The 12,353-nt window shown below is 41.5% G+C and overlaps 1 protein-coding gene across 2 annotated transcripts in view; it reads right to left on the reverse strand.

Annotated features, from left to right (window-relative positions):
• Positions 1-12,353, reverse strand: part of FGGY (FGGY carbohydrate kinase domain containing) — a 2,161,252-nt gene that overhangs the window by 1,424,171 nt on the left and 724,728 nt on the right. For both annotated transcript variants that reach the window (XM_085602490.1, XM_085602489.1), the window contains one exon: positions 3,140-3,255. In XM_085602490.1, the coding sequence (XP_085458616.1) occupies positions 3,140-3,255 (116 nt within the window). The remainder of the gene's footprint in view (positions 1-3,139; positions 3,256-12,353) is intronic.

The following is a 12,353-nucleotide window of genomic DNA, read 5'->3' on the forward strand; positions in this document are numbered from 1 at the left end:
TTTTGTCATATTAATTTCAGTATCTCATACATGCCGTGGATACCGAAAACATTTCGTTTATTGTAGCAGGCATTTTTCTGAATACCATGCAGACTTCAGTTGCTTGTTCACATAATAATACCTATGAAAATGACGTCGCTGAATGGACAGGAAAAGATTGTTTCAGAAATTAGATTTAGGAGCCTCAGGGAATTATATGGATATTACAATTGCTCAATTTTTACAGATATCAGGGATTAAGAAAGAGATTCCTGAAGACGTTAGAACAGTAGATTCTTCAAGGTTGTCTTCATGGGCTGCAGGTTTCCAAATGCACATGATTTCCTTCCTATATTTTGAAAGCCGTCATGAGAAGATGTGTTTTGGTTTGATTGATGCACCTCAATTTAAAGTGATTTTGGGCATGTCATGGTTAACGCTACATAATAGGGTTGCGAGAAAATTACAATGGACTGCTGATTATTATAGCTTCAATTAGTTACCAACCAGTGAATTGTTCCATAGTAGGCCTTCAAAGCTGTGTGAGCAGGAATCTTAATACCTCATGTGACTGATTGTGTAACTATCTAACCTGATTGCCACAAACTATCCATAATCTGCTTGATGAGAAGGTTGATAAGAAGAAAGCTAGTATAGTACCTCCAGAAGGAGAGCCTATAATTGTAAAATCGATAAAGAACCTGGAGCACCTACACCCTGTTGTTGAGAGCATTGTTGCAAAAATAGGTTTGGAGTAATACGTTTTGGTTAGCAGAATGAACACTTCACAATGTTGAATATTCATCAGAACCGTATCACACTTCTTTTGTATGTATGTACATAAGCCTATAGTATTATCAGTGTATTTACCCTCTTCTGCATCAGTATCCTCAGTACAAGAACATCAAAATAAAATCAAGAATTCCAGAGTTCCACACAAGAATCATTAAAAACGTCCCAAATATACAATTAGTAAGAAGTCAGGTTATTCGTTATGAATTTATATTTGAAGGAAAATTCTAAAATGTTCAATCTAAATTAATTGGTCCATTTACCATTGAACATACTGTGAATCTTGTCTTTGCATGCTTAAATCTGCCCATGTCCATGTATCCTCTGTTTAATGGGCCCTTGTTGAAACCTATTCAGTAAAACCACATTCAGCTTCAAATCCTGCATCAATTAGATTCAGCCCTGAGGAGTGATCATGTGAACCACCCTCTAATCTTCATGGTCTTTATCAGCTATGAGAATTCTACAACAGTAATCCAAATGAACCGGGATACCACCTGCTGAGATGTCAACCCTTGGGTGGAAAAGAGCACTGCCAGAATGCACAAGACATGCTTACCTGTGCAAGCTGGTCCTGAACAGATACGTGCAAATATCCTGAACATGCACATCTTCAGGATTAGATGGGGATGGCGGGTGCATAGAGTAAAGGAGCCGCTTGCACAGATGCCTCACTTCTACTATAGCCGTATAATGCAAAAAACATTGAGTGAAGACAAGGACTACATGTTGCATGGAGCCACAGAACTCTCATGAGACTTGCAAATGTTGGTGACCCTCTTGAATGTTTAAAGCATAAATTCCTTATGGCCCATAGTATCCTTACTAAGCAATTGTGATACACAGCTGCTGCAGACGGTACTTGTTCATTAAAGATGGTCTTTAACACAGTGCAGACTTTGAGAGTAGACAATGGAACAAAAGTACTGTAAAGAGGAATTATTCTATAACCCAGCAACAACAAACCAATAACACACTACCACCAACTCCACACCCCCAACAATAGGACACCACCACCAATACCACATCCACCAATAACTCCTCCACAATACTACCAATACCACATCACCACTGGGGCCACACCAACACTACTACCACCAGACCGTTAACAATACCACCTATGCCAAAACCACTAATATCACCACATATCAATGCCACCAGTAGTGCCACTGCCATCAATACCGTCAACAAGACTACCACAACTGCTAGCAAGCAACGGCAAAGCCAACAGGTCTGGTTAGAACTTGTAATTCATGGAAACATAAGTTCTTCATGCCTGTGTTTGGATTCGATGCCATGGATTTCATAAAACCCAGACATATTGGATTCGTCTTTGTCACTTTCCTGGGGTGGGAAAAGTACATTTTACATGTAACCTTTTCTTTCCTCAGTCGAGATATTTTCCTTTTTCCTTTAGAGAACAGTATAATTTAATTACATTAAATGCAGTTTATTCCGCTGTTTTGTACTGTTATTCTATATCTCTTCTTTCAAAGATGCAATACTGTCTATAAATTCCACAGTGTTGAAATTAAAGTGCTTTATTAAATAATTCACATTCTCTTTTCTCGTTCCTGTCTTTTTTAAATCCATTCTTCCACCAACTTCACTACTGATTTTAATAATGGTCAAATAGTATTGCTGCATTTAAAAATAAAAGAAATCTGTTTTATATTTAATTTCACTTTTAACATGTTCCTAGCAATAGTACAAATTCCCCCTATCTATCTATCAATGCATCTGCCTTCATCCAGAAGCATATTGTATGTACAAGCTTTTGTTACGAATAGTCGATTGCATGTCCTCGTATCTTTTCAGAACTTTCTAAAAGCCAGATTCTGTATGGTATCAAATGTGAAGAAGTGCAATATTTCAACGAAAGAATTGATCCGTGACCGCAAAATGTGCCCTTTATTGAAGTATGAGAAGCATTCAGAATCCTTCTCGGGTATCAGAGAAATAAAGTTGCTAAAATATTGTATTATATTTCTGAATTTTGTTTAATGTTTTATTATACCATGGCATCAATATGCCTTATGTTGTAAATGTAACTGATATGTGTGTGCATGGTAAAGGTCTGAGTAACTTAATATTTCTGAGGACTCAAATTGTGGTGTGTGACAGCTGTATGAAAATGTAGGCAATGTGATTTTTGGGAAACAAAAATGTCTGAATACTGTTACTTGCTTTTTAGTTTCTACTATTTGGGGAAATACTTTTGCCTTTCGAGTTTTGATCATATTTCATTTTAAAAGACAGGCGCTAAGGAAAAAAGGAACTAAACTAGAGACTTTTCCAAAAATCAGTTGGTCAGAAGTTTTTTTTCACTGATTGAAAAACATCTTAATTTTCAAAATTTGGAACCTACCGATTTTTGTGTAATTCTCAGTCACAAAGTCTTCCAGTCCAACCAGTTTCCAAAAGCTTTCATCCCAGCCTTTGTCTGACGAATATGTCCATTTGCAAACCAATGTACAGAAAGACCTAAGGGGCACAGATACAAATACACACAATTGTCTAAGGCATTATAGAATAGTTCTCAAAACATGGGCAAAGCGATCTTAAGCAACGTGTATTCACGTAAATACCAGTAATAGCTATCTCTATACCAGGAAATGTGCCAAAACCTGTTAAAATAAAGAAAATAAAACATCGAAATTAACAATTAAAACATTAACTTTTTTCCTTTTGATACTTTATTGTTATCACTAAAGTTGCAACAAATCAACAGGAAATGCAGAGTAAAATGAAGGAAGTGAATACAATGGCAAAAAGTAATTCAGCTAAAAAAAAAAACAGAGAATGGGGATGGAAGTAGGAGTCACACGAAGAGGTGGGAGGCAGAAGAGGATTTTTTCCACTTGTGTATAAACACAATTGGGTGGGAGATTTAGTGGTTAAGCGCTTGTTGATGAGACCTGACTGTGATATGGAATCATTTGCAGTAGGTGGTGGTGGAGGGATGCCTGTTGACGGGCGATTGGTATTGAGTTCAGATTTTTCTGTTGGGGTGGACACAGATTGCCTGATTTATTAAGTGGTATTGTTTACGGGCTAATATCAGGGAGCCGCCAGAGGAAAAACAGGTGGTTGTATATGGCCTTTGGTGGTCACAGTAATCAGTGTTGGTAAATGCGGGCTGAACGTGTTATGGGGCCATACTTAACAGAAGGAGATAGTGGACATTTGAATGTGAATGGGGTAGTTGTTAAGGAGGTTTTTTGAGGGGGATAGTGATACCTAGGAACAGGTAAAGAGGTCTAGTGCGTCAGCTATATTGAGATGACTTTGTTTGTTGCCTGGTGAATGCCGATGGCGAATAGGTGGCTGTTAGCTCTGGGGTCCGTGTATTAGGTGACTGCAGAGTGAAATGAAGTGGGCTCTGTGTGTAGGTATGCAGTGGATAGGAGCTATGTTTCAGCCCAAAGGAGGTAGAAGGCAAGTGATGCTGGGATCAAAGGGGGAGAAAAACAAGTGAATCAATCCTCAATGGTGGTACTCTAATTCTTTTCCATGTGGGGAACAATGAAGGGTCTCTGCATTGCAGCCAATGCCACATGCTTTGAAGACATCTGCCAACTCACTGAGCAATTGAGTGTGGTAAGCACACTGGAGATTCAGTGGTATTTGCCACTCAAAGGATTTGTTTGCAATTAAATGTAAAACGTTGAATTTTGACTCAGTTACCGGCATTTAGTAGATCATTGGCAATAAAGGATGCAGAGTGTGCACCATGCAGAGCTGATGCACAAGAAGAACAGCAACAGGGCCACATTCCGAGGTGAAGCACCATTATGGTGAGAAACTAATGGAAACATTCAAATAAGAAGAGTAAGGAAGTGATAGAGATGCAACTTAGTGAGTTACGTGACAACCAGCAGAAATTCAAAATCATGACTTATGGAAGCTCATATCTGGCCATCACGATCGAAACAGGTTTGCATAGATTTTAAGTCCCACACCTACAGCCCATTGCCTCTTAACCAATAGCCTTTACATTATGTCTTTTTTTAGTTCCGTATTACTATTTAGATATAGGCTCCAAAATGACAGCAAACTATGCTCCAATACAATGGGTGTTGGAACGCACACGAGGTGCATCTACAGTGATGTGCATGAAGCCTTCATATATGGATAGTAAAAGGATGCGTCTGTATGTTTCAAAAGAATTGGTGATAAAAACACAACTGTTCCTGCAATCGTCTCTCTTCTCCAGTAGCAAGGGTGATGAAATGCCAAAGTGAAGTGCATCACATAGCTGTGTGTGGATCTACGTTCTAAAACCATCGGTGCTACAACCAAAAACTGAAGTCCATCAACAGTGCTTATGTGTGGAGGTTTGTGTGCTAGAATAGTCCATAAAAGAGAAGCACACACTGGGGATTGGAAATATCATTGAATAGAGAATACTGTAAGAAGGAAGAAAAAAGATGCAATGAAGAAAGCATTGGGAAAAGGAACATCAAAGACAGTGGGGAGAAAGAGACACTGGTGAGAGAAAGAAGACACTGGAGGAGATAGAGAAATGTCCAGCAAGGATGGGAGTCATTCATAACAACCAGGAGGTCAGAAGTAGAGTTAAGAGCTGACTTTTTCCAAATAGAATCAACTAGAGATAACAGTTCAGTACCACTCTCTTATCCGTCTGCAAAATAGGAAGGATTCATGTACAGGAACAATACAAACCAAAACACCTGAACCTCAGGAGGATGGTGAAGACCTCATCTCTCGCTAATCGGAACCTACTGGAGATGAGGAGCCATGAACACCCTCAAACCCGTGAGAAAACATATATTAGCTTTGATTTACCTTAATAGCTAATGCCATGTTGCTAAAGGTAAATAACCGCTGCCTCTTCAGAAGCTGAAGCATATCCCATCTCATATAATACAAATTCTGAAGTCACTTGAGGAGTTTCGAGTAAATGTCATACCAACACCTTCCATAACCTTTTCATGTCAGGTGTAGATGACATCATCATCTACAGATGACAACTTCTTGATAACACATTATGAGACTATGCATAAACTACAAGCTAAAGAACTTCAGTAGGCCCAAATGAACTCAAAGCTTGACCATAGTTTGCACAATCACACACACCAAAATAATTACACTGACACAATGCCACTTAATTTGTAAAATAATTAGTGGTACGGCAAGATTTTTGCTCAAAACCACCGCCATACATACCCCTTTCATCTCACTGACTTTCTCCCTTTGGCACGTTTTTCAGTTTTTGTTTTCCGCTTTGGGGTAATCATTGGCTCAAATTAAGTACTGTGGTTAACAAACATATCCTCATAAATAATGTTGGGATAGCTGAGCATGACTGGCATGGCACTAGAGAAAAAACATGTTGGTGGAAGCAGAAGCCTTTATAACAAGTCTATCGCACAGTGAACGTCGTCGAAGCCTTGCATGCATGGTGTGTGACTATACTGCTAGTATTGTAAAACGCCCAATGAACTCTAGCACAAAACAAATTATTATATCATATCAATTATCATACACAGAAATATTAGAAGAGTTACTGAAAGTAAGTTAACCTATCATACAATCATCACACACCTCTTCCACAGATTGGGGGAAGTTCACATTTCAAATGATAAACTGACATTTACACAAAAGGTGGAGGTAAAGTGGTTGGTGTATCTGAAAGGTTCTGCTTCCATTGAATAATAGAGATGTTTTGATGCATTTGTTGAAAGTGAAAGTGCATAATAAGATGGCTTTTAATGGCATCCATGTTTGCATCTAACCTGCAGCCTATTGACATGCTAATGCACACATAGTTTTTAAAGTCTTTTCAAGGACGCAGGTAGTGCTTAGCAATAGTTAGAAGAGCTTGAGGTGAAAGACCTTGTAAATATATCGGGTACATTAACAAGTCAACACAATGCACTTAACTTCAGCAGGGGAGCAGGCTGTTTGGCAAATAATTCTATATTCGAACGGCCACCTTAAGAGTAGTTGTAAAGAAAGGGAGTTACTTCCACCCAGCAGAATCTCGGAAGAGGCGCCGCCTCTCCTCCACTGGATTCCCTTCCCCTGTTGTACCACGAGCATCAAGAGAAAACGTCATTCTGCAATAATGATTTTTTATCCTCAAAAAGTAAAGTTTTCAGTCGAAGTAGCGCCGTGTTATCACTCCAAGTATTCCCGGGTCGAGGAGTACCGAACTGATTGTATAGACCTGGTAAAAGCGTGTGTATATGGGTGGTAATATATGTTTACTTATGGAAACTGGTGCCATTACACTGTTTTCTGTATGCTATTCACATTCAAACGGGATAACAGGCGTGCAATTGTAAACAAAGTATCCTTGGAGGCAGGTAAGTCATAAGTTCAAATAACTTTCATAAGCATTTATAGATTCCATCCACCCATACATTCAATATTGTTTGTGTATTTAGTAAGCATAGCATTTTCAAACACAACCTTACTCTGAAGCAAAACATTACACCATTGTACATTCAGTGGCGGACAGAAAGGGACAAATGTCCTCTTGGTACCTCAGCCTTGCCCCTTTTCTCAGCTTTGACAACTTATTTATAGGCACACACAACACGCACAACTTACACAAGGAAATCATATAATATTCATCATCATATTGACAGCCCTCAAACCAATTTGCAGAGCGTTATCATTCTCAAGGCTACTACATTTATGCGGCATGGAAGATCAAATGGTGCAAATTCAGCAATATTCTCTAAATTATGTTGCAAAAAGACAAATTATGTGCCAAATTCTCTGGTAGCATCATTTTCACCTGTTTCAACTAGAATTTATTTTGTAAAATCTTCAAATCATCTGTAAAAGTATGTGACAAATTCTGTAAATCCATTATTATATAGTAAACACAACTGTCACACACACAATCACATAAACCCACTGCCTCTCACCACTGACTTTTGTTTTATTAAAGCTCTATACATGAAAGGTAAAAAAAACAACTAAATATTCTACTTTCAATCAGTGTGCATCATTAGCTGCACTTTGAAGAATATATTACAAAAGGAGAAATATCACCAGTAGTATGTGCTAGTTAGCAATCAGTATATGTAGGTTTTGGTATTTTTAAAGCCCAAACCTAGATGGCTAGTAACGGAATGCTACAGAGGGGCAATGCTCAATGAGGATACATGGGGGCAGAGGACAGCTGGAGGAGGTAGAGCTGCAAGTGGTGAGAATTCAGCCGATCTGAGGCAGTGTTTCTAGAGGAGATGAGTTTTCATTTTCTTTCTGAATTGTAGGTTCACAGCTTCCTACTGTGTTTAATCCCTGAGCTGGCAATGTCAGACCTCCTTGGTGTTGACCTCCAAGAATTATTAATTTGTTATCTAGGTAAACAAATGTCTTGTCTCGTAAGAGATGCAGCTGATTTTGAAGATGATTGAGGGAGCCAGTGTAGATCATTTGATGCGAGATTAATTTGTCAGATTTCTTCCGCCCCTTTATAAGCTGTGCCACTGCAAGAAGGATGCCTTTCAGGGGAGCAAGTGCATTCTCTGTGATGCCACTGGGCGCAACGTTGCCTCCATACAGGTGGGAACAGACTAAGTCTAACATCTTCTCCTAGGAGAAAAGGTTTCCTTTTTTTCAGGAAAGAGAGTTGGAGCCAGGCCGTTGTGGTTTGCTTGTCACTTCATTGAGCTGTCTCATCAGTTATGACAACACACATAGCACAGACGGACTTGAAAGTTCTACATCAAGTAGCTTTGCATACCTGATCCTGACAAACAGGGGACCCATGGAGGAGTCCTGTCAAAGATGGAACAGAAGACTGCCACCTTCCGTACTCCGTGGGTTGGCTGTCCACAGGGGGGGGGGTGTTGGCGGACTGACGCCGCAGCGGTAAGGAGGCACACAATAGGCTCCTGCACGCCAGATGATGGAAAACTGGACCTCGCTGGTAAAATAAGTAGAAGAAAACAGAGGGGAAAAGAAAACCAAGACACAGACAAGATTTTTTAAATTTAAAACTTGCACGTAGCCTGACATGCTGCATCTGAGGACGAATGCTGGTGGCGCTCGCGGCAATTGCTGAATGGCTCCTGCTCGCCTTCCGGGTTGCTTGTTGGCTGGCTGGATCACGCTGCTCGGCGGGCGGCTGGTAGGGATTGCCCTTGGTTCTGGTTCTCCTACTGCGCGGAGACATGGCCCCGCCAAAGACGATAGCTAGAGGCGCACGAGCGCCTCCCACACAGACAAACCCAGGAGGTGGCTCTACTGCCAGAGCTTGCATTAAGGAGCTATCAGCGGCAGCTAAGAGGACGAGGACCTCGCAAGGAACATTGAGAGTGGGTAAGCCCATGCTGAAACTCTTACAATCAGACAAGGCAGCGGATCGGCTCTTAGCTGGCAATCTATCGGAGCCGTCAGCTGGGGATAGACTGGCAGATGCATTAATAGGGCAATTCCTTTGGGCCAAGCAAGTAGCGGGCAGAGTCAAAATGAGGGCCAGGATGCTGAGCTGGGTGGCCCTTTGCAGGACCTGGCTCTTCAAGGGGGTATAAACTGTGCATACACAACGGAGAAAGCTAAGGATACAATGAATTCACTCGAGTGACTACCTAAGAGTGGGAACATTGTAGCAACTAAACCCAGCTACTGAAGTAGTGGCAAACAAATGGAAACTGCCACAAAATCTGGGGGGGAAACTTCAGCAGCTGGGAAACTGGACAGGCAAGGGGGGGATTTGAGTGAAGAAACACCTATCTCTAGAGCTGATCCCTCAATGCAGCTGGCACTGCAGATGTCATCCTTGGATAGGGAAGAATCATTTGAGGGCAACAATAATTCAACACCAGCTATACAGACACAACCTGTACAGCTCTCACCACTAGCAATCAATAACCTGGCAGATGATGCTCAAGCCGAGAACAGCCCGCCTAGTTCAACCTCTGTGAAAAAGACGGGAAGATCTAAAACAGCAGGGGCCCTGAAGAAAACACCTGAAACTTGTGGCACCCAATGATAAAATAGCGCCAAAGCACGTAGTAAAGCCATTTCAGTGGGTAGTCCCCTTCGCAAATGCGTCCAGGCGCAAGGGAAAGTGAAGTCAATGATATCCCGGCTTTCAGGGGCAGGTCTTATAGGCAGCTCAGGAACAAGGTACAGAGTGGAGATCTGCCTGAACCCTCTAGCGTTCGCTGCCCAGATATTTAGGCCCGGTCTCAGAAGCCACCACTCACAACTCCTTCTACAAGTGGATGTGAAGAGGCAGAGGAGAAGCAGAATCCTAAAAATAAACAGGATGGCAGTGAAACAGCACTCTCCCTAATCTTGCAGGCCCTTCATGATCAAAGACTAGAAGCACAAGAGCATTATGCACAGGCCAGGTCGGATAATCTCAGTATCTAGCAAGCACTCAATGAAGTGACAACCAAGATTGGGCCAGTAACGAATTAGATATCGGAACTACAACAAAGGGTTACTGAAACTGAAGAAGTTACTACTTTAACAGCTAACTCTGTGCAAATGCACGATGTTCAGATACGCACTAAGCAGGCTAAAATGAAGACATGGAGAATCGGCTAAAGCCGCGATAATTTAAGATTGTTTGGGGTCCCGGAGGATAAAGAGGGGTCAGACACCTGCACGTTTGTAGTCCAACTATTTCAAAAGGCCTTCCCTTACCTCGCCGATTGGGACTGCCATGCACACAACGCATGCATAGATTATCACTGGGAGTGCACAAGCAGGGATCCGGCTACACCTGACACTTGTTGATCTTCTTCGACAACTTTTTACTTAGGTAAGCAATATCCTGGAAAGCACGCCCTAGTTCTCCAGTAACTGTCGATTCTTTACCCGTTTTTATGAGATCAGACCTGTGCAGAGCAACCATGGATAGGCGCTAGAAATTAAGGCAGCTTATAGACACACTAAAGGCTGAAGGGGCGCAAGTCTTCATACAAAAGCCTGCACGATTAAAAGTCATCAAAGGTGGACATTCTCAATTTTTCCTCACTGAGAAGGACACTAAGCAAGCATTAAGTAAATGGAAACTGGAGGCAGCAGGGATACAGATTTACGAGACCACACCTTTAAGGTAAATGGTTTATCTCTAAATAAAAGTGACGAATATTACTGATTGCTTGAATTTCTAATCTGATTTTTTTTCTCACTCTTTATCTTTCGTTGTCTCTCCTCTTGGCTCCATTTCTTTTCTTTAGTTAATAGATGCACTGGTTAACGGGGTGTGTGGGGGCAACCGGGGGTGCACTGCTTCCTTGCAGCTTAACAAAGAGGAAGATTCCTCCTGTACGAGACAGGGTGGGAGGGTGGACGTTGAGAGGGGTGGGTTACTGGGGTGGGATGGAGAGGGGGAGGTAGAAGAAAATCTCAGCAGGGGAGCACAGAAACACTGGGAGAAGGAGGTAGTAGATTGCAATTGGAAGTACAGTACTCAAAATAGAGCAAATAGTCACAATAGGAGGCGAGGCAGGGAGATTATATTATTTAGGAGTCTCTGAGATATGAATAACATCTATCATGTTGAAGACTAGGTGCATGGCCTGACATGTTTCATGCCTAAATAGTGGAATCAAGAGACAACTGGTTCGGAAGGAGCTAGAAATGTATAGAACTCAGATTGTCTTACTTACAGAGACATATTTAGCCTAGACTGACCGGGCCTCTTCAAACATTTGGGCTACCAGATAATTGTATGCACAACTCAGAGCGCTTCTATAAGGGGCATAGCCATATTAAAGGACAAGAAATTTGAATACAGAACCATCAGGACCCTGGATGACCAACGGGGAAGGTGGGCATTAGTGCATCTTGAGATAATGCTGACGATTCTACTATCTTCGATGTCTTAAATATTGAGCTGCTAGATTGGCAGGGTGAGTGCCTGATCATGGGGGACTTCAACTTCATCCAACTGTCCCAGGCTATACATACTACTCTGCCCCACATAGGCAATATTCTAGAATTGACATGGCATGGGCCTCGGGAAATAGAAAAGATTCTGCAGATATGGAAGTGCGTCCTAGGATTACCTCCGACCACAACACTATACTACTGTCCTTTCAGATTGAAGTCGATCACAAGACAGCTAGATCCTTTTCTTTCCACTCTACTTGATCACAGACAGTAGCTATTTGGCTATTATTAATAAACAACTAGAGGACTTCCTAATGGATAACATGGGGACGGCTTCTCCTTTAGTCTTCTGGGACACTATGAAGGCATTTATAAGAGGGGTCAGCCAGCAATACATTTGGCAGCAGAATAAAGAGCTGGTAACCCTGGGCAGAGTAGCTACCCAAGCATTACTTGCTACTGCAATTCAGCATGCAGAAGCGGTTCAAAGAAGGGCTGGTGACCAAGACCAACTGTATATCTTTCTGGCAGATGCAAGGGCAGCTATGAGTCTGTCATTAAGGGAGAAAATTGCTGTCAAATATAAGAAGCACAGGGCTTTACAGTATGAATATGGGGAGCAAATAAGGAAGGTGCTTGCTCATCAAGTAGCAGACAATAGGGCTAAAACTCAGATGAAGGCCATAAAAGGGACAAATGATATTTTACATACATGTCCGCAGGAAATTGTGGATCAACTTTTCAGGTAT

This window comes from Triturus cristatus, chromosome 4_2 (assembly GCF_964204655.1).
Source record: "Triturus cristatus chromosome 4_2, aTriCri1.1, whole genome shotgun sequence".
Lineage (NCBI taxonomy): Eukaryota > Metazoa > Chordata > Amphibia > Caudata > Salamandridae > Triturus > Triturus cristatus.